The sequence below is a fragment of the Ursus arctos genome, unplaced genomic scaffold, assembly GCF_023065955.2.
Source record: "Ursus arctos isolate Adak ecotype North America unplaced genomic scaffold, UrsArc2.0 scaffold_4, whole genome shotgun sequence".
Classification (NCBI taxonomy): domain Eukaryota; kingdom Metazoa; phylum Chordata; class Mammalia; order Carnivora; family Ursidae; genus Ursus; species Ursus arctos.
The window spans coordinates 58526453-58552343 of record NW_026623056.1 but is presented as its reverse complement, the minus strand read 5'-3'; the positions used below and the strand labels follow the sequence as shown (position 1 = coordinate 58552343).

Genomic DNA, 25891 nt, shown 5'->3' with positions numbered 1-25891 from the left:
TTATTTGACTGCAGGGATTTTAGGCTGCAAGTCCCAGGGAACTGAAGTCATAATACTTTAAAGTCAGAATCCACATGGGGAGAAGATGGAGGGAAGTTGTCCTAATCTCCTACCTGAAAGGACAAGGAACAGGTGTGCAAGTGTATATACAGTAACTGGCATGCAGAAGACCCTAACAAATATTTCTTTCTTTCTTCTCCAGGCCAGTAAGGAAAGACTGAAATAATTGTCAAAAGTAAGTTCTGAATAGGATAGGTTATTTGAGGGCAGTTGATATTGACATCCCCTCATATCTGATTTTAATGCTACAACTGAAATTTATGAGGACGTAGTTCAGCTAGGTATGCAACTGAAAATTTCATTGTTAAAATATTTACCCATTTTTTTTTATTGCTGTCTAATTCACACTTAAGCAAATAGTGATCGAGTTACTATGACCCAGCAGTCTTCGTGGAAAAATAAGAATAAAATATTGAACTTTCAGAAAAAAACCCAAATGGTTCATTGACTTTGTTTCACCATAGAAAATCACTTAACCTCCCAGTGTCAGTTTATCCATCTGTGAAACGAGAAGGATAATATTTTCTTATGGGGATGTTTTGAAAATTATTTTGCAAATGTAGTGGATGAAATTGTTGCAAGCATCACTGCTCTGTTTCCACTTCTTTAAAGAAGCAGACAATATTATGTATGTACCAGTTGATAGTCAAATTGTCACCTGGGATGAATTATGTATTCTTGTTAGCAGTTGTGTGCTTTTTATTACTTAAAGAATCCCTCCTCTCTCACATTGTCGAGTTTATGTGTTACATCAATACTTGGGAATCTGAGCAAAATATCTTAAAATCATTCTGAGCTTCATATTTATGAACTGGTAATCTGATATCTCTGGTAATTATTCCTTCTTTCTGTTTCAGTTCATGTTTTCTCTTATATGGTTTTTCGCCTCACCTCACTTCACAAGATTGATAGTTTTCCACATTTCCCTGCTAGAGGTCACCTTTGAGCTGAAGGCAAAACACATCCCACTCTGGCTCCTGTTGACTTCTAAGTCGACTATCAGAGAATTTATTCCAGACATCTCCTAACCTCAATTTAAAAACTCCACCCTAAAGATTACAGGGAGATATCCTGGGGAGTTGCCATAGTGACTCTAAGAGGTTGGCATTGAGAAGACAAAGCTACTGATATCAGATTTTATACTTGATGGGCTTAATTATATAACATGGTCATGAACCTCTGCGCTTGTGTCATTCAGGTCTGGAAAGAAATTTTCCCCTTCAGGCTCTTCTGTCTCTTATGGTGCCAATCAACAGGCTTCTTGGTAATAAGATCCTTTATGCCAATAGCTCCAGCATAACCTCAAGTGGTGCTTGTGGTAATGATAGAATCATTACAAAACTAAAGAAGAAAAGGGAAATATATTTCATGGGTGTGATTAAGTCATCATAATGTTCTTGCATATGTAAATTATCCTTGACTTAATGAACTACCTTGCTCACATAATAGTATTTTAACCTGGCTCTGGAAAGTCATTTTTTACCCATGTTGATAATTGTTACCAGACTTGGCAGATCTCATCTTCAGATCATCTCACTGAAGTGAAATTTATGTATTATGTTTCCATGTGCATGAATTTTGTTTTAACTACTAGAAGTGTTCTTATTAGGTAAAGCTATTATATGAATTATTTTAATAAATTAGTATGATACTTAGGAAGATAGAATACTTGATTATATTCTAATGATATCCAATTTGACAAGGGTCATTTAAAATATGTGCTTTTTTCTTGATTATAAAAGAAATATATATTCATTGGGGAAAATCAGGAAACTAGAGAAAGGAACAAAAGAGGATATTATCTCTATCTCCTAGGTTAATCTCTTTAAGATTTTGATAGATATTCTACAAGATGAACACTTTTTGAAAAATACTTACATTGTTTTCTCCAACACATTTCATGTTTCTAAAAACAGCTACATCTACAAGAAGCTCTGGTAAAATAGGATTCTTTTTTTTATTTCTTTTATCAGAAATTGAATCTAAAGTTCTAGTATCCATTTTTCATACTTTATTCAGGATTATAAAAGCTACTGGGGAAGTATTTTATCTGCTGCTTTAGAGAGTTCAATTCAGCCAAAATTATTCCAGTGCCTTATTTTCAAAGATGAATAGAGCCACCCTATATAATTAATGCAAGGCCAAAGGAAATTAATGATAATCATGTTACTATTTGAATATAAATCTTCATGTGTGACTAGGAGGCAAAGAAGGTTTTCTGGAACACATAAGGGAGTATGAAGGAGTCTTAATGGTATGCAAAACTGTTGTCCCCTGATTAAAGATTTTCAATTTTTTTTTGTTTTTGTCTTTTTGTAATATATAGTTTTATTGTTGTTTGGTTGGTTTAATTTTTTGGGAGGGTGAGAAGTTAAGTCCAATGTAGCTCTTGGGAAATTAATCATTTTATAACCTTCATTTAATCAACATTTTCTTTAATCCCCTTTTAGGCAGCCAAGGGCAGTTTCCACTAACGCAGAATGTAACCGTTGTTGAAGGTGGAACTGCGATTTTGACCTGCAGGGTTGATCAAAATGATAACACCTCCCTCCAGTGGTCAAATCCAGCTCAACAGACTCTGTACTTTGATGACAAGAAAGGTGAATACATTTTCTTTTCAATGTTTTAATCATATTCTGAAATATCTTAATTATAATGAATTTATTTTTCTGAGATGATTCAAATTATTCGCTTTGATTACCAAACTGCTGCTGCTTGTATTTAAACATGTTAAATATTAAATACTTTAGTTTGCAAGTCATAAACACTAAAGATAACCTATGTCAACTTTTTAATAAAATAAACAGTCTCAATTCTGTTTCAAAAATCGTTTTATGCTTTCTCTTAACCATTATCTTCTCTCTAGATATCATAGTCCTTCATTCTTGTAGTTGCCTTGTATTTAGATTAACTGTTTTTTCCTCACTCCAGGATATATATATATATATATATATATAGTAATCTGATAATCACTACATATATATATATATACATATTTTATTAACCTTAGCTTAATATATTTAGAAGATGCTGTATGATTTTGGAAAGCTTTGCGATTTTATTCTTATGAATGGGAAGGAAAGTAAGAATTGTAGAAACATTTCCCATAACAAGTTTAAGTAACTTCATGTTTCAAAATAAAGAACTGAAATTTAAAAGATGTATTTACTTCAAGTGGAGTTAGACTTCATTAATTAACTGGGCTCCTAATTGGATGATAGATTTTGATTAAAGTTTTTTTTAGAAAAGTAATGAAATTCATAATATGTAATTCAAGCAAACAACTAAAAGTATACACCGAATTTCCATCCTTCATCCATCATTATAAACATTAGGAGGAAAAGTGAGTTCGTGAACTATAATAAAAATATGGAGCTGTTGCTATAGATAAATTTAAATTATATAGAATATAAATATCTATTTATATATTAGCTATTCAGCACAGTCTTAATATCTGGATTTCTTATGAATCTGTGTAGATACCAGTAAGATAATTTGAAATCAATTCCATTTTAATGGTTAAAGTGTAGTTAAATTAGTCCAATAAATGTGCCCATTTGCCCTAAAATAGGAATTCTGTATTTTTTTTATCTTGCTGTAGTTTTCCATCTTTGATGTACTCTAGTTTTAAAATGAAATTTTTATTTAAAATTTTAATATATAGTGAAGGATTGATTAAAAATTTAATTATTGGCTCAAATAATTTTTGAGGTTTTCTTCATAAAAGGTGTTAGAGTTGGTGAAGAGATAAAATCCCTGCCTTCAGAGGACAGACAGTCTAATAGGGGACAGATGATAAACACATGAACAAAATATATTTTAGAATACATTAGTAGGGGTCAAATGTTCCCTATCGCAATAGATAAAAAGATGCATAGATAGTTGATAAATAAGTATGGAAAGAGAGGGAGAGAGAGAGAGGGAGGGAGAGAAGGAGGGAAGGACAGAGAGATTCTAAGAAACTGGCTCAAGTGATTGTGGAGGCTAGCAAGTCTGAAATATGCAAGGCAGGCCAGCTGACTAGGGACCCAGGAAAAAGTCAGTATTGCAGCTCAAGTCTGAAGGCAGTCTGGAGACAAAATCCCTTCTTCCAGGGATCTCAAATGTTTTCTCTTAATGCTTCAACTGATTGAACAAGGCCACAGCAGGGTAATCTGCTTTACTTAAAGTGTACTAACTTAAACTAATCTCATCTAAATATATCTTCACAGCAGTATCCAGACTGGCATATGACCAAATATTGGGGTACTGTGGCCTAATTAATTGGTTGAATTTGCAATTGAGTATCACAGAGGATCAGGCCAGCATTTCTGTAGAATCGTATTACTTAGAAAGAGCTTTTATTTATTGTTTTATTTTGTCCTTTGAAAGACAAGTGCAGCAGGTATCACTAATGGCCACATTGTCATAGAAGCATATGGGAGGATGGGGTTAAAGGTCCCACAATTATATGAGTTTTAAAGTTAGTATGGTGATTTAAACATTGTGACTCAAATATTGGCCAGACTTAAAGCCAATGTGGTGACTCCATATTTATGTTTTGATTAGAATGTTTGATGTGTAATCATGTTTAACATGGACTTTTAGTTGTGTTTTTTTTTTTTTTTTTTTTTGGTACTTTAAGACTATTTTAAAGAGTCTGAAAATGAATTTTGAAATGTTCATCTGCTAAACACTCACTATAGCAGTATTAATATAATTTTATTCCCTATTAATATTATTGATTATTTAATGCTTCTGATTATGGACTTTATTATCCCAGTTAGAAATTTTTAAACATATTTTGTGAGACTATAAAATATCTCTTTTCAATTTGAAAAATATAAGAAATATCTAATGTGATATTTTAAAGCTTTTTTAAAAGAAAGGATATTCAAGAATAAAAATTTGATTTTATGAATTAATTAATTACTTTAAAGTTGTATAAATATAACCGACATAAACTAGCTTGTATTTCAGGTATATTCAATAGGAATGAAAGTTATGTAGCAAAAATGAAGCTTGAAGACTACCTTTGATTTCACTGGTTCATAGTAAAAAATACAAGTTTTATCATGCTAATATTATATTAGCTTTATATTTTGACCTTAATCTTACTAGTGCTTTTGGGATAGTGAAGACAAATCTAAAAAAAATGCGCTGGTGTTTACTTTTCTTTGCTTCTTTATGGTATTTGGAGGAGTTTGTTGTTGTTTTTTAAATCAAGTGATCTCTGTTGCTTTCTAAAGAACGAAATCACATTGGGACGCCTGGGTGACTCACTCAGTCCTTTGAGTTTCCTACTCTTGGTTTCAGCTCAGGTCATGATCACAGCCTCTACAGGGAGTCTGCTTGAGGTTCCCTCTCTCTCTCTCTTCATCTGTCTGCCCCCATTGCCCTCTCACTCTCACTCTCTAAAATAAATCAATCAATCTTTAAAAAAAAAAAAAAAAAGAATGAAGTCCCTTTAGTTAAAAAAAAATACATAAGTCACACACAGAGATTTAACAACCTCTTTTTGCTGTTAGTAGTGATTACAAGTATTTGTCAATAAATACTTAAATGTATATAACCAAATATAAGGTGACATCAATTTTAAGGAAATTTCTCACTTTCCCAATGATGTAAAGCAAGAGAAAATGCTTTGGGGACACAGTCATTTAGAGATGCTCATGGAACAATTAAATAGATGGTTATACTATTTAATTTCTTAATTTGAGTATATGTGTGTATTTAAACTAATACAAAAACATATATTCACTTAGAGATACTGCTTTCCCATCCTGGCATTTAATGAAATAATCTTGCTTAGCAGCACTTTTTTCAAAGTGTAGGATACTATCAATGAGAAATTTGTCCCGAGTAACAACTATGAATTTTTATGACAGCAGAACAATTTTTGTGTTGTTCATTCATCCTGCAGGAGTATAATAATGATCTCTACTATGGAACAACTGATTGTACTGCTTTTTAAGAAGATCTTTGAGAGTCATGTTTACAGTGACATCTACAATTGTGAGGTCAAATCCTCAGGCACAAAAACAAAATCTATACGAAATGTCTTTGCCTCCTTTTTCAGTGATTTCATTAGTTATTCTTTATAGAACATCTAAAACCAGAATTTTTTCAGGGTATTTCAAGCTAGTGTGTCTTAGGATCCTTTTGAAAAAAAAAAAAAAAAGCAACTTGTAATATAAGATTTGCAAAGACTTGGAAATAAGGCAGCCCCTCTTTCCTGAGGGATAATTATGGTAGGAAAGATCCATCATGTCATATTTGGGATATATAGCAACATATTCCTTCATCTTACTGCTATAAAATAGCAACATCTGATCATACGAATCGCTGTAATATGCACTTGCTTTATTTAATTTTTTTCTTTACCAATTGTTATAACGGCTTAAGGTTATGTTGAAAAAAGCCAGTGTGTGTGTGTGTGTGTGTGTGTGTGTGTGTGTGTGTGTGCGTGTGTGTGTGTAGTATAGCCAGTTTGTTTTTGATATTAGACTGCTTCTAACTCTAGCTCTATTATGGTTTTAATAGTCTGTTTCAACAGGGGCGCCTGGATGGTGGGTGGTGCACTGGGTTAAGGTCCAACTCTTGGTTTCTGCTGAGGTCATGATCTCAGGGCTGTGGGATCCAGTCCCAAGTCAGGCTCCGTGCTCAGCAGGGAGTCTGCTTGAGATTCTCTCTCTCCCCCACCAGTTCCCCCTCAAATAAATAAATAAATCTTTAAAAATATAGTCTGTTGCAACAGAATAACAGAAAGTTTTGAATAATAATAAAAAAAAACCTTTCATGAACCGCAATCTAACATGTCTATTCCCTCACAAGTCATTGGCTCAGTTCCTATGTGATGTCTTAGTGGAAGGAATCCTTGACTGTGATGTCCATCAAATGCAAGAGTTTGAAAATGAAAGCATTTTTTTGAAGATGCCACATTACAGTTCCCCCCCCCACATGGTCTTTTTGTGTGCCTTCACCTGCCTACCTCAAGCCTAAGTCTTATCTTGAGCAAACAAACATGCCATATTGTGCCAGAGCCTAAGTGCAGAAGCTAAGCATGAGTTAGCATGATGAGAGTAACACACACATGCTGTGCCAGTGACAACTGCTCAGGAGAACAATAGAGAAAATAGTGATTGTCTGTGTCACTGATTGCACCAGCTTCTACAGGTGGCTGCTACTTTTAAATAAAGGCTCCATCCTTAATTCTGTTCTTATTTCTGCCTTACACTATATTGCCTCTTGTTTGTGGGAGCTTTCAAAACAGAATCTTTCAAGGGTATAGAGTATCATGGTGTTTTAATTGTGCCTCAAATGAGTTTAAAATGCAGCTGAGGTTGAAAAGCTTTGGGCTGAGCAACTCAATTTTTACAGGAGTTCTGTATCCCTAAGTTTAGGTTTTTGTACTGATATCGCTTATCGAGAAGGGGGGGGAGGAAGGAGAGCAAGTTGCTCAGAAGAATGGAACAGGTGCTTCTCTTTAGCATTGCCACTGCCACTCTGAGTCTCGAGGCATATTCTGAGAAGCCTCTCATGCTATCTGGAGACACAGATCTTCAAGGGTCCTTCCTGCCTGTGAGGGTTGAACAAATAACTCAGGATGGTGGCCCATTGCTCCAGTTGGAATTGGGAAAACCTTTCTTGTTTACTTGGAATTATCACTAAAGAAAAGCATGCTGTGAGTGGGCAGTTGGTGATCAGCTGAAGGAAAATTAAGCTGAGCCCTTTCCTAGGAGTCTCGATCAGGGAGGTTAAATGTGAATATTCAGGAATCTCTTCTCAAAAGGAGGCAGGTGTCCCGCGGGGACTGTCTAAAGTGAAACTAATATTGTAAGATTTCTCAGTCAGGTAAAATAAAGAGGGAGGCAGTGAATTCGGCAATAAAAATCCGAGCTTTGGCTACCGTGAGCACACTTAATGGGATCCGTAGCTTCCTTAAATGGAGAATTAAGGATCAAATTCTCAAGACAATTTGTCCACGGACATTCAGCTAATGATAGGTAATGAAGAAATTTGAATCCAGGTGTGGCCTCTGCGTTAGTTTTAACTGGAATACCCCTGAGAACAAAGGCATCTGCCACCAGGTCAGATTAAGTATACCACAAGTGGCCTCTGCCATTGATATCAGCAGCTGTCTTTTAGGTAAAGAGCAGCAGTTCCTTTCAAAATATCGAAGACGTACATAGAGTAAGACAGAGAATGCATTATAGTCAGCACTGCCCAAGAGAATTTTCCATGACAATGACAGTGTTCTGCATCTGTGCAGAATAAAATTCTGTAGCCAACATATTTAATTTTTTAAAATTGAATTAATGTGAATATTTAAATTTAAGTTAAATAAAAAATAAGATCAAAATTTAGTTTCTCAGTCACACTGGCCACATTTCTAGTACGCAACAGGCACGTGTGGTTACTGTTTTGTCAAACATAGTTCTAGATGCTGATTCACTCCTTAGAAGCCATAATAGACCTTGTCTAATTCCAGCTTTGACTAGTAGAATATGTATTTTCCAACTGAGAAAACCCTAGGTCATTATAAGAACATGTATTGAATATTAAATAAATGACATTTTGCTGTTTAAGTTGCATAGCTTTATTTTTTTTAAAGATTTTATTTATTTATTTATTTGACAGAGAGAGAGAGCACATGCAAGGGGAGCAGCAGGCAGAGGGAGAGGGAGAAGCAGGCTCCCCATAGGGCAGGGAGCTCGACGTGGGGCTCAATCCCTATAACCACTCTATTCCAAATCTTTACCTACTACTATTTATAACAGATGTGGGGAGAATTGTGTGCAGATCCTTAACCGACTGAGCCACCCAGGCTCCCCTAAGTTGCATATCTTTAATGGTGACATTGTAGCATCGGAGACAGGAGTCAGATATAACTTCTTTCCTGCCTCTGACACCAACTAGCAGAGTAAAAAAGGGGCTTATTGACACCTGACCAAATCAGATGTTCCACTATTTGGATCACATTTTTTTGGATTGCATTTTTAACAATTTCCCTGTCTACTTTCTGTGCACCTGAAAACCAAAGTCATTAACTTATAGAGTGAATATTCAGTTACAGTTCCATTTCATTTTTGCATAGTTGCTGTATGAAGACTTTTTCTATAATACTTAAAAACCTGCAAATCTAAATATAAAATAAAAATTAAGAGGATGACATTACTGGTTCTTATGGGTCAGAGGGACCTAGAATAGACATAACTAACTAATTCACTTGTCATGCTTCTCTTCTCTTTCTTTTTATGCAAATCTCACCACATCTGTTATAAATAGTAGTAGATAAGCATTTGGAATAGAGGGGGTATAGGGAGACAGAGAAAACAGGGAGTAGAATTCATTGAAACACCACAGGAATGCTGTGTGGCATTTGGCAATGGAAATAAAAAAAAAAATCAATTAGATCATTGCGTCTGTTTCTCTGCAGGTGTGGGGAAAAAAAAACAATTGAAGCAGTACAGTCTGATCACTTAATGCTCAGGAAAAGAACACTTCAATTCCTTCCTATTATTGACAAAAAATACTTTGGACAAACATCACCAAGGGTGCATAGCGTATGCATTCAACAGACATATCTCTATGTGCTTGTATTTGTTTTTATATAAAAATGCAAAATACATAACTTTCTGTGACATTTCTCTTCACAGTGGTTTTGCTTTTTTGAATTACATTTGAATGAGTCTCAAATATTCCTGAAGAAAATTTCATTACTGGGGGAATGAAAATAAAATTTTATTAAGGGCATAACCAGAAATCACTGGTGTTAATTATCTAATTATTCTGCCAATAATTTTACATTAATACTGGGGGCAGTGGGACAGAAAGAACATGCATAAGGTGTCCTAGAACAAGGAGTGATAAAGAGAAGAAAAATGAGATGGACCTGAAATGAAGGTACAAGTTTTCCTGGCTCTGTGCCAACCAATGCCTCCTGACTGTATCCTTACCCATGACTGGTTTCAATCAATGTGACAGACATTATAATGTTAAAAATTAACTCAGTAAGGCAGGTGTTAAGGTGGCCAATATTACCCTTCTTTTTGCTTTCTTAAAATTGTTTTAAATATTATGTATAAGTTACAATAAAGACATGGAATTAATGATGACAACTTGAAGTTAGACAATACAATTTTTCAATAACTTTCATGTTTTTAATTTCTCATTGTATTCACAGCCATCCTGTACAGTAGGCAGACCCATTTTATATACAAAGAAATTGAGGCATGTAGATTTGAATAACTTGAGTAGTAAATGACAAAACAATGATGAGACTGAGTTTTCTTTCAATGTGCCTAATTCACTTTATGCTGTATTATTCTGGTAAGGACTTCATTTTACAAGCGTTTTGGATTTTGTTTGTTTGCAATTTTCCTGTGAAAATTATCACTTCTTTTTGGTCTTTACTCCAAAGTCACCTTCTCAGCAATAGATCTGAGTACACTTTATTTCATATTTCAACTCCATCATACTACAGTCATTTCATATGTATCAGCAGATTTCCTAGTCAATGCATGCATATTAAATGAGTTTGAATCAAGTTACCATTAAAAAATTATGCTCTTGAGTTAATAAAGAATGAACACACTATATACAGACATACAGGCATAATTAAAGGAACTAGTCAATGTGATGCAGCACCCAGGAGCTAGCCATAGTAGGAAACCATCCCACCCTCAGCCCTGAAAAGTAGACAGAAAGAGCAAAAGCTACAATTGTGGGAAGAGGCTTCTGGTTAGAAGCTCTGACTGGTTGGGAAGGGGGTGCCTGTGGAAATATGTCAGTTGACCTTTCTTTCCTCCTACCTTCTGATTTCTTGACAATACTTGCCCTTGTCTGAACCCAAGTGGAAACCACAGGTCAAAGGATTCTGGGTAGTTTACTCTCCCAAGCCAAAGAGCAGGGGGGAGAAAAAAAGATCTAGAAGGATAGGCAGAAAGTAACCAGCACAATTTACATGCATATGCAAAAATTTCTCCCTATCCAATTATTTTCAGTGAAGATAATTTCTACAGAAAACCTTGCATCACTCTATGCTCACAATTACCTTCAGCAGAATTGTTTCTTTTGGGGAGAAAAAAGTCACAACACTGTTTCTAAAATATATTAATTTTTCAATGTTATATTCGTCAAAGTTAATATAGATGTTAAACTGAGTGCTAATAGATTTTGTAGAGAAATAATTTCCTTTCATTTAATCTTCTAATGATAAAACCATTATGGGAAATTTTCATTAAGCATCAGCAAAATCTTAAGTTATACATAATATACTTTCTTAATCTGTTTATTTTAGTGTAGTTTAAGTCCAGCAATTTCATGAAATACATAGATAACCATATACACTATAAATTGTATTGGTTATATGGTTTTACTGGTTATATGTTAAGCTATAATGGCATCCGGATTTGGAACTTTGACATTCAAAACCACGTATGTATGCCTGAATGTTTTCAGCAAATGTTAATTTTTGGATATTTTAGAATTCAGCATAATTTCTGTATTTGATATTATATTTTAGAGAAATTAAGTTTCACTAATATTACTACTTTTTTGATGCTTTTTATAATGCTTCTTTTTAAAAATAGAAGTGAAACATAACACAAATAAGTCAAGTAATGGTAGGTCTCTGAAAATGAGCAAGTTCCTGAATTAAATGCTCTTAGTTATTGCACATTGCAGTTCACTAACATTTTTTTTTAGCAAAACCCTACAAAGAGAAAAATATTTGAAATATTTTATTCTACCTTCTGATGATTAGCTTTTGTGTTTATCCAGTCATTCATTGAATAAATATTTGCTAACTATCCAAAGTGCGAGGTTGTTTCCAGTTATTGTAGCTCTTTGATTTTTGAGTAGTCCTTTCCAGGTTGAATAGAGCTGCTTGAAAGAAAACTTGTCCTGGTTAAAATTAGATTCCCTTCATCTTCTAATTATATTTGTTTCTGGGCATGTATTTTATATCAGTATGTTGGTAAGATATACAGAGTCAGTGCATAGTCAGAAATTGTTAAAATGATCTTAAAACAGCTGAGGAAAAACACTTTTTATTGTGGCAATAAAAAGTGGATGATGACTAGAGTCAACCTAGGTGGATAGTCAACACGATAGCATCATCTCTTTCCATCTCCCAAAGCAATTTAAAAAATGCAAACAATGACCAACCAGGTTTTGGGGACTTATCTTTTGTGATATTAAACAGCCTCAATTTGAAGAATTAATAGTTATTAAAGAAAGCAGGTTTCACGAAGTAAATGTTAATCTACAAATGTCCAAGCATATTTAATATTTAAAAGATTTCCAAGTGACAATTTCAGTTCAATTCTGTGAAATACTGCTGTGTCCCAGGAATTATGCTGGGCATTGGAACTACTAAAATAAATACGACATCAATTTTGACATCAAGTACCAAGTTGTCATGTATCATCTATATATAGGGATGGTGATGATATAGGGGGAAATTATTGGGTCAAGTATTCTACAGGTAGGTAAATGTAATTCTATTTATTTCATAGTAAGCCTCATCGTAGAGGATGTGACATGCTCAAATAATTGGTAAATATGTCTTCCATGAGCCTAAGAAAAAAATAATTTCACTTGAAATACATACGACTGAAAATATACTTTTTTGATTGAAATGAATTTATTTAAAAACAGTCATAAATAAACTATTATGTATTATTTGTCAAATATGTGAAATAACAGTGTACTGCATGGGGACCTGATTTCCTGGTGCATACTGGTATGGTCTCTATGTTGAAGAGCCTTTTAATCAGGATCCCAACACAGACCATGGAGAATGTAAGATATCCTAAAGTTTTTTAAGTAAATTTCAAAATAGCATTGACATTGTAGTTCTTAGTACATGTAATAAAATAGTAACTATCAAAATACACTATCCATAATGTATAAATTTAATTCTATTTTTAATAACATAATTTTTATTTATACCAATATAATTCTATTTAGATGAAAAATAGTGTTTAAAGTGTTACCATTTAATTTTTAGTGTTTTTACCCATTCTGTGTTTTTCTTAATAATTTATAACGGACTTTGAGACAGTAATATCCCCACCTATAGTGAGTCTACACTATAAAAATAGTGCTAATTTTTTGAGTGTGAAACTGATGAAAACTTAGCTCTAGAACACTAATGTAAAGATTATTCTACTCAAAAACTTGGTCAACTGCATTTCTCTCTTCTAGTTTCAGAATCTCAGTAGGGAGAAATGGACTGGCTTACATTAGAAGCCTCTACTCTGCTTTGCAGTATAACTAGGTGTATGGCCATTGAGCCAGGAAATCACTATAATTTACACCTACTACATTCAATAAATCTCATATTAAACAGGCTCAGTGTGTAGAATCTATGTGGAATATTCTTTTCTCTCAAAAGAATATTTTTTATGAAAATAACTTCAACATGAGGTACAAAACGAATAAGAAACCTCTATTTCAAATATTATAACTTGAATACTCCTAATTACTATAGCCTCTCTTTAATCTCAATGAGCTTTTTTATAAGTAAACTTGGAAGTATTGGTCTAAGTACCAAAATGTAGAAATAAAACACACACATTCATTAATGGTGATACTAATTTAAAAACTATTAAATTATTAGTTTTTTGGTGGAGTCTTTAGGATTTTCTATATGTATAGTATCATGCCATCTGCAAATAGTGAAAGTTTTACTTTTTCTTTACCAAAATTATGTTTTTTTAATTTATTTTTCTTATCTGATTGCTGCTGCTAGGACATTCAGTACTATGTTGAATAAAAGTTGCAAGAGTGGACATCCTTGTCTTGTTCCTGATCTTAGAGGAAAAGCTCCTAGTTTTTCTCCATTGAGTATGATGTTAGCTATGGATTTTTCATGTAAGGCCTTTATTATGTTGAGGTATGTGCCATATAAACACTCTGTTGATAGGTTTTATCATGAATAAATATTGTACTTTGACAATTTTTTTTTATATCTACTGATATGATCATGTGGTTTTTATCCTTTTTCTTTTTAATGAGTATGGATCACATTGATTGATTTATGAATATTGAACAATGCTTGCATCCCTGGAATAAATCCCACTTGACCTTGGTGAATGATTTTCTAAATGTATTATTGGATTTGGTTTGCTAATATTCTGTTGAGGATTTTACATCTATGTTCATCAGAGATATTGGTCTGTAGTTCTCTTTTTTTGTTGTGTCTTTGTCTGGTTTTGGTATCAAAGTAGTGCTGGCCTCATAGAATAAGTTTGGAAGCTTTCCTTCCTTTTTCAATTTTTGGAAGACTTTGAGAAGAATAGGCATTACCTCTTCCTTAAATGTTTGGTAGAATTTACTTGTGAAGCCATCTGGTCCTGGACTTTAGTTTGTTGGGAGTTTTTTGATTACTGATTCAATTTCATTGCTAGTAATTGGTCTCTTCAAATTTGCTATTTCTTTCTGATTCAATTTTGGAAGGTTATATGTTTCTAGGAATTTATCCATTTCTTCTAAGTTGTCCAATTTATTGTAGCTAAAAATGTTAATGAATATGATCTACCTTTCAATTTATTCACTTGTGTCTTTTTAAATTAATTTTGGATATTTCCTATATTTATAAAAACTGAGTGTTTTTCGTCCCCCACACCTCTTCAAGTAACATTTCTCCACAATCAAAAAGAATAATACAATGTAGAAACAGCTTTCCCTGAATAAATATTTTTAATGTATTGTTTTATACTGTGTGAGCGTGAAGAGTTATAAATTAGTATAGGCACTCTATTTTCCTTGGTTTATTATTTCTTCAGTCCCAGCAGGCTCTTGTAGCAATCCTTGGAAACAGCAGTAAATGAGCATTTTTGCAGCACTGCAAAGTGTAGGAGGCAGTGTTGTTTTAGTGCCTAAGTGTGGGTGTTCATAAGAATTAAGTCTCCGGGTTTTATGCCTATCTCTATTGAGATTAGCGAGTGGACTGAAGTACAAGTGGAAAGTGGAAAGGGGAAATGCTGAATGATTGGTCTATATGCTCTGTAGTATTCACATTGACTTTTTAGAAAGAATGGTAGTAGTACCAATCTAAACATGCTTTAGTATGTTTCCTTTCAAAGCCCCTTCAAATACATATAGCCCACCTTTCTTTTGATGCTGAAAATTGCATGCCGCAAGACTGAATGGCCTATTTCCTAATTGTGAATTGTGATAAAAACATGTTCTAGGGACCAGTAACGATGCTCTCCTATGAAAATGATAATTGTTTATTATTCACTTTTTTTTTTTTGGTAGCTTAAAATCCTACCTCATGAACTTTTGCAAACATTTTAGAAGAGTTGGTTGGTTAGAGTTTATAGGCTTGATAGCACAGCTGAGTTTAAATTCCAGTTGCATCATGGATTTCTGTGTGATTATGAACCGACCTTGACCAATTACATAAAGCAATTTCAATTCCAGCCTATATGCCTCTGGAGGTCAATGTGTTGTGAAGAGCCACATGCTGCTTTGTCCAGGTTTGCAGGCTGGAACTCTTTTTAGAGTATTTTTGAGATTTTTGCCATATTGGAAAATCAGATGATGCAACATCAAAAAAAAAAAAAAAAGTCTGCCATTGAAGTCTTAAGTAATTTCAGTCTAACAGGAATTTGAGATCATAAATACTCTCTTTAGACCAAAAGTGTCTGTGAATGGGTATATATCTAAAAAAGGCCTTTTCATAAAGCAGAAGTATATTTAAATGACGATATCCAGTGTCACTCTTTCCTGGGTGCTATAACTATGTGAAAGGTGAAATGCAGTGAATGTTTCTAATATGGAGGCTGAGTTACTAAAGACTTTGGGGAAAGGAACTTGCATTAGGGAGAGATAAATTTTATGTTGAGTGTAAGCTCTGTGGTGCACGATTTTCATAAAGAGATGTTAAGGCTCTCTCACCTGCAGAACTGCCACTGAGATTATGTGACAAAGAGTGGCATAGAGAGAATAGAAGCCAGTCCTGGTAGCCCAGCACTGGCAGCTACTTAAACCAATTATTATTTTTGCCCCTTCTATATATTGACTCAGTATCTATTAAGTCAAAATGTACATTTCTATTTTGTTTATACTTCCTCACTCAATACTCTCCTACTGGTTCTAATAGTGTTTTGAACTTCTTTTTGGGTTTCTCATTATACTACCCTGAATTTTCTACAGATAATTGTGATTGTTTTTAAATAGCCATAGCTCTACTTTAATTTCCTGCCTTAGTGCATGAGCTATGGTAAACATCTTTTTTAAATAGAATTAAAAAAAAAATGTCCTGTACTTGAAAAGCTACTTCCCCTAAACAAAAAATAAGAGCTAAGGAAATAGAGAAGAAGAATATATTTGAATATATTTGAGCAAGGAATTGATTGACTGGGATTGTGATGTAATCAGGCAACCAAAAGTCAATTTCTAGTTTTCAAACCAGGAACAAAGTAATCCGATTATGAGTAGCCATACAGTTGACTATATTATTAATCTACTACTATCTATGTATGTCAGAGAAGGCACGACAAAAGAAATTAGTTATAATTTCTCGGTTTCTAAGGGGATCCTGAGATTATAGATTCAAAATAATTAGTAGATATTTCATTTACTCTATCTTTACAGTTTAATGCTACATGTATCAAACAACTACAGGTAGTAGAGAAAAAGAGAGCTGGTTTTTGTTGTTGCTGTTGCATGCACAGGGAGTTGAAGTGTCCTTTCTGCAACTTTCAGACTAAGGTTCTAGGTGTGGGGAGCTGCAGTAGTGACCACAACAAATAAACTAACCTTATTCGTGGAGCTCAGTCAGTACTTCTCAAATCATCTGTGGTGAGAGACATTTGTTTTTTCCTAAATTAAGCATAAGTGAAACTTTTGTAAAGTACAATAAATATGGATCATTAAAAAATGAAATAATAAAGTGAAAAAATAACAAACTGCAAGTCCCAACTTTTTATTATTATTTTTTTCAAAAGAAAAGAATTGTAAAATTGTATGCATTCATTGAGTATGGGTGTATTAGGAATAATACTGAGAATTGCTAATATACTTGTAATTTTTTGTTATTCTACAATCAGAACTAATCAAAAAGTTATAAAATAAAAGCAACTGTTCGTATTAAAAACCTACATGCATACTTTGAATGAACATCATATATATCAATTGTTTAAATTTTAATGTGACACGAGCTCGCTTCCTGCTTGTTAATTTATCTAATCTCTTTGGATTGACTAGCATTTCCTGCAGGGAATGATGTATAATCTAAACTATTTCCATGTCTTATATTAATAGCAGTCATAGTAGAGAAATGAATCTCAGAAAGTATGTTAACAGGATGGAAAAAGAGATTTTGAAGCAATTTCAGCAGTCTTAAGATATTCATTTTAAACTTTATCCAAATGAGACAACTTTTGCTGCATTTTCAGAATTCATCTTCAATCCTTCATTAGTATCCAGTTCCAGTATTTATCCTATGAAGTTATAGTTAAATACATTTTGATGAAAAATATTGATTTCAGGATCCATGAATTTCTGTCTTTTTGATGGAATATATAATTCAAAATGTCCTATCAGTATTGTAAAATGGTCTATGATAACTTCTTGCAAATACCAAAATTATCACGTATTTTACTGATAATTGTACATAATGTATGGATTATGTCTTTAATAATTGTTCTTAACAAGAAACTCTATTCTTCCAAGCTTCTAACTTTTCTGCTTTGCTCTTCGATCTTACCTGCCGTTGCAAAACATGTTGCATTCCTTCCTTGCAAGAAGTATTAAGATCATTGAAGACACAAAATATATCAGATAAGGGGCACCTGGGTGGCTCAGTTGGTTAAGCGGCTACCTTTGGCTGAGGTTGTGATCCCTGGGTCCTGAGATCCAGCCCCACATCAGGCTCCCTGCTCAGCGGGGAGTCTGCTTCTCCCTGTCCCTCTGCCCCCCGCCCCCAACCCCGTGCTCTCTCTTTCTCTCTCAAATAAATAAAATCTTCAAAAAATATATATCATACAAATAAGGAAGACTGCTATCTAACATATTTAAAATTTGGGAATGGGATGGTTTTTTATCTTCAAAAATCCTCAACAGAAGTTTTTACATCTATAACCTTTGTGCCTCGGTATGCAGTAGAGTTGTTTATAATCAGTCTCTATCCATGTATCATAAGAAAAGAAAATAATCTTGCATTTAATACATTAGCTTTAACAAAATTCACAAATTTTACTACATTGCCAAGAACCCTGATATTCAGCAGTTATTTTTACTGTATAGCAAGACTTTCTTGATGAAGAGAGCATTTCATTGGTTTATGGTCTGCATTAGCTCCTTAATTAGAGTACTCTAAAATGTTTCCCTGCCATTATAGCTTCCCCAGCTACTTCTACAAAAACCTTAAGCCACAAACCAAATTTGTTGAGACAAGATCACACACTTGAAAGTCATGGCAATGTCAAATTGCTATAAAAGTTTCTAAGCATTTATTCTCGACTTCTGTAGTTATCTCCTTGCAGGTAAGTAATAAAGAGTTTGTAACTGGCACTTTGAGAAGCATTGTTGTTGATGAAGTGGAGATAATGCCTACTTTGCAGAGGTGTGGTTAAGATTACCAATAATCCTGGAAAAGTGCCCATCAAATAGTAGGAACAAATAAAGGAACTATTAAGTTGCATTATACAATTTATACTCTATTTTAAGCAAACCTATAGTTGCAGGAGGGGATAAATAAAAACACTATGTGACCTTAAAAATATGGACATTCCTTTTTTTTTATTTGAAGATTTTATTTATTTATTTAGAGAGAAAGAGAGAACACATGAGTGGGGGAAAGGGACAGAGGGAAAGATAGAGAGAATCTCAAGCGGACTCCGTGCCAAGTGTGGAGCCCAGTGTGGGGCTCAATACCATGAACCTGAGACTATGACCTGAGCCAAAATCAAGAGTCCAGTGCTCAACTAACTGAGCCACCCAGGTGCCCCCAAAAACGTGAACATTCTTATGGAGAATTGTATTTATCTATTGATACCTTTTCATCTATATGTAGACATATATAAAGGTATGGATATATACTTATGAGTACCTCCCGCAAGAACAACTAACAAACTGCTAGAAAGTGGTGAGAACATAGGCAGAAAAATTATACCAAATTAGGGAGATCAGAAAAAACTCAAATTAGGAGATGGATTTTGAGATTGGTTTAAAAAGATAGCAGAACAAGTTAGTGTAGTTTAAGACAGTGCTGAAATCTTTATGTATTTTGCTGTTGTACTCCTGTCCTGGCACATTTTTCTGCACATAGAATGTACTAGGGAAAGAGTGGATAGTCTATTTTGGCTGACAGTGCTTGAAAAGCATTAGCTCATGTAGTACTCACAGCAGAGGTACTATTATGTGCATTTTACGTAAAAGTATACTGAAGCAGGGACAAGTTCAGTAACTTGCTCAAATCTAAAATGTGGATGATGATGCACGGATATAACCCTAGACAGTCTGACCTCACTTATAGCCTCTGCTCACCGTTGGATTACAATACCCTCTCCTGGGGAATAAATGGGTGCCAAGAATGGAAAGGTTAGAGTGAATTTATATGGGGAAGATAATAATAGACAGAGGGTCTTTCCAACAAAACCCAAGGTGAGCACAAGGTAAGCTGTGAAGGGTGATTGCAGGAAGGAGGAAGGACTGCCCTGTGCCCCGGGAGGAGGACACCGGCACTGCTGTGAATGAGGAATTAGAGCCATAAGTGGGGTGGGGAACTAAGAAGAAAGCATGGTAGAGTCTCATTTCATTTCTTGGTTAGGTCTAAAAAGTACATAGAAGGTGAAAATCAATTAAAAGTTTAAACTGTTTGAAAGTACCTTAAAAACCCATCTTGAATGTGAGAAGCAAGACCGTCTAAGGAAAGAACAGCTATGCATGCTTCATATCTCACTTCTGGTTTTGGGTATTGGCTTGCTGAATGGAGTAGTAGTCTTTCCCATACCAAAGTGGGCCAGGTAATTCAATTGAGAACCAGTAAGAACCCAAACCAGGGGGGCACCTGGGTGGCTCAGGCCGTTGAGCCTTTGCCTTACGCTCAGGTCATGATCCCAGGGTCCTGGGATAGAACCCCATGTTGGGCTTCCTGCTCATTGAGGAGCCTGCTTCTCCCTCTCCCTCTGCCCCACCCCCATGTTTATTCTCTCAATCTCTCTCTCTCTCTGTCTCAAATAAATAAAATCTTAAAAAAAAAAAACAGGAAAAGAAAAAGCAATTGTAAGAAACACTGAGATCTTTGAATTTATACTTGTGATAGAGTAGCTTGATGTATAATTGGAGGGCATGGGGAGGAGTCAGGAATGATCATTGATAACTCACGTCTCAAACCTCTGTGAATGTGATGCCGTAAGCAGAAGTAGGGACTTTGGGAGGAGGTGAATGTGAGGAGAAAGAGTCAAATTAGTTGAAAATAGGGAGAATAATTATTTTTTGAAAACTTTCAAAAGCAAGAGTAATTTGTGTTGATAATTATGATTTGTATACACAAATGTATGTATCATATAAACATGTATATTTGGTTTGGATATTTGAGAACGATATAAAACTGATAAGCATTTAAAGTAAAATTATCTTGAGAATATGTAGTCAGATCACAGCAGAAAACATATGACACCATCAAAATGTTCAAGTTAGGAGGGTTTAATAAGGGTACTGTTATCAAGGTGTGGGATTGAAGTTTGAGGGAACCGACAAAAGACCAAGGACTCAGGGACCAACAATGCGAGAAACTATTCCCCAAGCCTGAAATAACACTTGACCTAAGCTGTAACTAAACATGCAGTCACCACCAGAGCCAAAAGAAACACCCTACTTCTCCCTTCTACCCTGCAGTCTCCTGCCTTTGCCTCTCTTTGGCTGAATATAATTGTTAAGCTGGGAAAATGCATTCCATAGGAGTCAGCTGCTCAGGCCATATGGAGTGCGAGGGGTGAAAATAGTGAAATCAGACACAACCAGAATGACTAACAAAATTGTTCGCTGAAGCATCTTTTGAAAAGGGTTATCTGCAGGATTTGGAATATGTCTTACTAATGAACTAAATGAACATTTTCTTTTCTTTTTTTTTTTTTTAAGATTTTATTTATTTATTTGACAGAGATAGAGACAGCCAGCGAGAGAGGGAACACAAGCAGGGGGAGTGGGAGAAGAAGAAGCAGGCTCCCAGCGGAGGAGCCAGATGTGGGACTCGATCCCGGAACGCCGGGATCACGCCCTGAGCCGAAGGCAGGCGCTTAACTGCTGTGCCACCCAGGCGCCCCTGAACATTTTCTAAACGATCTTTAAAAAAAATTATTTAAGAGAGAGAGAGAGAGAGGGAGAGAGAACATGAGAGGGGAGAGGGTCAGAGGGAGAAACAGACTGCCCACTTAGCGGGGAGCCAGATGCAGGACTCGATCCCAGGACTCTGGGATCATGACCTAAGCCAAAGGCAGTTGCTTAACCAACTGAGCCACCCAGGCACCCTAAACAATCTTTTTTAGAGTCACTGTGTGCAGACACTTTGAAATACTAGGTCAGGTATTAAAGCTTACTCTCAATGCTATAAATGCTTGTTAGATGTTTTCTTTACTGGTAAGAAATATGGATTATATTCAAAATAATTTAGAGTATCAACTATTTTAATTAATAATTGCTATGTTTCACAATCCCAGTAATATATCTTTGCAAGTAAAATAATATAGCTAAGAGAGTAGTTTTATAACTATATCAAGACAGTATAATTACTGACCTTTTGTTTTATTGCATACTTTTATAGAAATTTAACATATTTAAAAAAACATCTTGTCATTCCGATATGACTCATTTATTGTGAATTTTCTAAGTACATTATCAATCACTTTTCTTGGAGAATTATAGAGCACAAATAAATTAATCATGGCATATGTGTAATTATTGGCAAGCTGGACTCTACTTTTTGTATAAAGCTACCCACTACACTATTTAATGAACAAATGCATTTAGATTTAATCATTACTTTGTACGATATTTCTATTAAAATAATGACAAATTTCATGTTCATATTTCAGTCATTAAAAAACAGCAATGAAGTTAATGGTTTTCCTGATTGTAGGCTTTATTTTTTTTCCAAAGAATTTTATCACTTATTCCTTCATGACTAGCATACATACATATAATAGGGATTGTTTTAATATGCAGAAATTGTTAAGGGAAAGCATGAACTACTTCCTTTTTCTCTTATTTGCAAAATTAAAAGATTCCCCCTACAGTTACCAAATGATAGTGAGGAAATGAAGGATAGGGGGCAGAAACGAATAAGCACTTAAAAAAAAAAATTAAACCATGGGGAATTTCTGGAAGATTTATAACCATATTGGCTCATTGATTACTCAGATGGCAGAAAGATATTCTCAGTGTGCGCTCTTTTATCCTAATGAAAAAGACGATTAACCCACCTCAAAATGTATATTAAAAGTTTTATTTTTGTTAAACGCAGAGCTCTGTTTAACCCATTTGGAGAATAGGTCTCTATTTGAGAATTAGCTACCACTTTTAAAGAAGTATCACCGCAATTACAAATCAAGTGGAAATTAGAATTGAGATAGCATTGTTATATTCTGATTGCAAGGTAAATGTAGTCAGGAACTATTGGGTTCTTTGTGGTCCAGAGATTATGCAGAAAATTCTAATTTCACTAAGTTACCGAATTGACCCCCAAATGGAAGGTCACATAAGCAGGCTAGAAATTGCATCAAGGATGACGAAAAGCACCATTAATACTGCCTCTTTCAATGACCTTACAGTGAGAGTATTAAGGAAATCACAGTAGGTTTCATTGAGATCATTCTTTTTATTGAATAAAATTGAACATTTAAGTAAATGAATAATCATTTTTGGACAACATAATATGAAAATATATGACCATAAAAACTTGATAGCCCTCCAGCAGTGCTTGTGGAAATTACAATCTCTTACAAATGTTATAGTGGGTGGTAACTCAGTAGAAAATTATAATGGCTGTCTAACTTCTAGTACATTTCATTTCTAAGACATTTCATAAAACATGCATTTTTATTACTTTTCAGGTGCATGCAGTAATGTATATATACTGCATTGTGTAGTGGGCTGTGTAGAGTCATAAAAATACTGTGTTTTCTCTAGATCAAGAAGTCTGACTTTAGAAATTCAAGTGATTCTCAGTAAATTAGGCAACGAGGTAATTTTATGTGTACGAAGCTTAATTATTTTCAACCCATTTTATCACTTTAGAAATACCACTTATTTTATTGTGTAAATAAATAAATAGTAGACCAGAGGGTAAAAAAGGGACAATTGATCAGAGAATTTCACTTGAAATAGTTTCACGAGGAAAGTCTTCCTGAGGCTTATTTTAATATAAGTGTTTAGAAAGAATAGTGAATGGTTCTGTGCTGTATTTGCCCCGAATACATTAAACCATGTAAAGAAATCTCTATGTATTTCTGCTGGGGAATTTTATACTACTTGAGAACCTACCATCTATAAGATTTCTACTTTATTAAGAAAACAAAAGCCCAAAAATAGAATTGCTATGGTTGCCAAAGATTTCTTAGAGCAAAGGGGAAAAAAAACAAAAACAAAACAACATACATTTAGTACTTATATTTTTTCCATTTGACTTTGTTTAAAATGAGATAAATTTTTATTATATACTCACAAGTCTTTAATGTTCATAGATGTTGTATTATCTGTCCTTAAGAATTGTAAATCTAGGCAAAGCAAACTAAACACTATCCTATATGCAAATCAAAGTTTGCCATGGGGCTCTTAATTGGTTATAGTTTTTAATTACATGGCCTTAAGAAAACTGGCTATAGCACAGCCAAAAAATATATGAATTAAAAATCATCAACTAATAAGAAAGATTTGGGGACATAAACAGAAAAATCTACTTTCTAGTTCTTACTCACATTTTATATAGTAGATTTATGGGTTTTTTTTTTAAAGATTTTATTTATTCATTTGAGAGAGAGAGAGAGCATGAGTGGAGGTGAGAGGCAGAGAGAGAGGGAGAAGCAGAGTCCCTACTGAACAGGGAGCCAATGTGGGGCTCGATCCCAGGACCCTGAGATCATGCCATGAGCCAAAGGCAGACGCTTAACCATCAGAGCCCTTGGGCGCCCCTAGGTTTGTGTTATTGTCATATATTAAAGTCTTTCTGACCCACTCTGGTTGGGCAACTATTTTTTCTAGGAATAATTATATTTTTTTACTCATCAGTACTCATCAGTAATTTTACTTATCAGTACTAATTCAGTCATATGATCCATGTTCTGAGTTTGGCTGGTAGTTAAATCACCTGAGTTAATAGAATATGATGAATCTACTGGACAGAACCTACTGGGGAACAGAATACTTCCAACAGTGGCCCCATTTGCAGGGTTAAGTACTTCTTGCTCAGTACTCCCACTCCTCTTAGGGAAAAGAAGGTTTGGCCATGGCTGTATAGTAAGGGGATTAACATTTTCCCCAGGTAATTTCTGTGTATCACACACAGTGTTTACTTTTCACAGACAACATCTTATTTAATCTCGACTTGAGTATACAGAGTCCAGAGATTTAAATAAGTGATTAAATACTTAAATAAGTTATTAAGGGTTACAGAACTCATAATGGACACAGCTGAAATATAACTACCATTGACACTTGAACTACACAGGTTTGAACTCTACTTATACATACTTTTAAAAATAAATACAATATAGTACTGTAAATATATTTTCTCTTCCTCAAGATTTTAATATTTTCTTTTCTCTAGCTCAGTTAATTGCAAGAATACAGTATATAAAGCATACAACATACAAAATATGTATCACTTGACTGTTTATGTTATTGGTAAGGCTTCTAATCAACAGCAGGTTACTCATAAAGTTTTGGGGGACTCAAAATTATGTGTGGATTTTCATCTACATGGGGGTCAGTGCCCCTAACAGTTGCAGTGTTGAAGGGTCAACTGTGTATTAGACAAAGAATTAAAATGAGCTAATTGGATACTTATACAGTGTAGGTGTGTGGGAGGGTGCTTGCACACATGAATGCTTGTGCATGAATGTTGAAATTATGGGTGTGATGGCCTCTTGATCCCACTGAGATGATAAAAATGAAAATTAACAACATGTTTAACGGCTTGAAAGACATCAAAACTGTAGTGGACCAAAAAACAAACAAACGAAAAAACAAAAAAGAAAAGCTTTACTTCCCCAACAGCCCTCTTACTTTTGTTAGTGTTGCCTTTTTTTTCCTTCATATACTTGTGATTAATGCTTTGATAGACATGGTTTGATAGTTTCTAAAAAGTTACACTTTAAAATTTGAAATATGTGAGATGTAGCTATTATGAGAACAGTTTCTGCTTCTTTTTTTTTTTTTTCCCCTGACTTGTTGGCCTTATCCTGTTAATCACTGTTTACTTTGAGCTGTAGGGAAATAATCAAAGATTGCCTAGAAGTTGAGCTCGCAGGGGCATTTTTCATTTTGGAAACTTCAAGAAGTGGTGTTAGGGATTGTGAACCTGTAGGCAAAGCAGAGTCATAGAAACTCTTACTTTGAATTCTGAATTCCCCTGTAAATCATGTATTTTAGAGAATTGAGATTTTTTTTTGTTTGTTTATTTTGATTGTTGGTATTTTTCTAAGGAACCTATGTGTTTTGTCTTTTATTACTTTTCTTAGTAAAAAAACTTGCAATTTAATCCCCAAAGGGAATTTTAGAGACCTTGTTTGTACCTACAACAAGCGTGGGGTATATATATATATATCCTTGCTTACAAAAGACAGACTCAGTAGAGACAGATTCTACTCTATCATATTTTCTCTGTTATCTGATT

General features: G+C 34.4%; 1 protein-coding gene across 3 annotated transcripts in view; it reads left to right on the top strand.

The window, feature by feature from the left end:
• Nucleotides 1-25891, top strand: part of CADM2 (cell adhesion molecule 2) — a 1027113-nt gene that overhangs the window by 780175 nt on the left and 221047 nt on the right. For all 3 annotated transcript variants that reach the window (XM_044381110.3, XM_026489516.4, XM_044381128.3), the window contains exon 2: nt 2511-2660. In XM_044381110.3, the coding sequence (XP_044237045.1) occupies nt 2511-2660 (150 nt within the window). The remainder of the gene's footprint in view (nt 1-2510; nt 2661-25891) is intronic.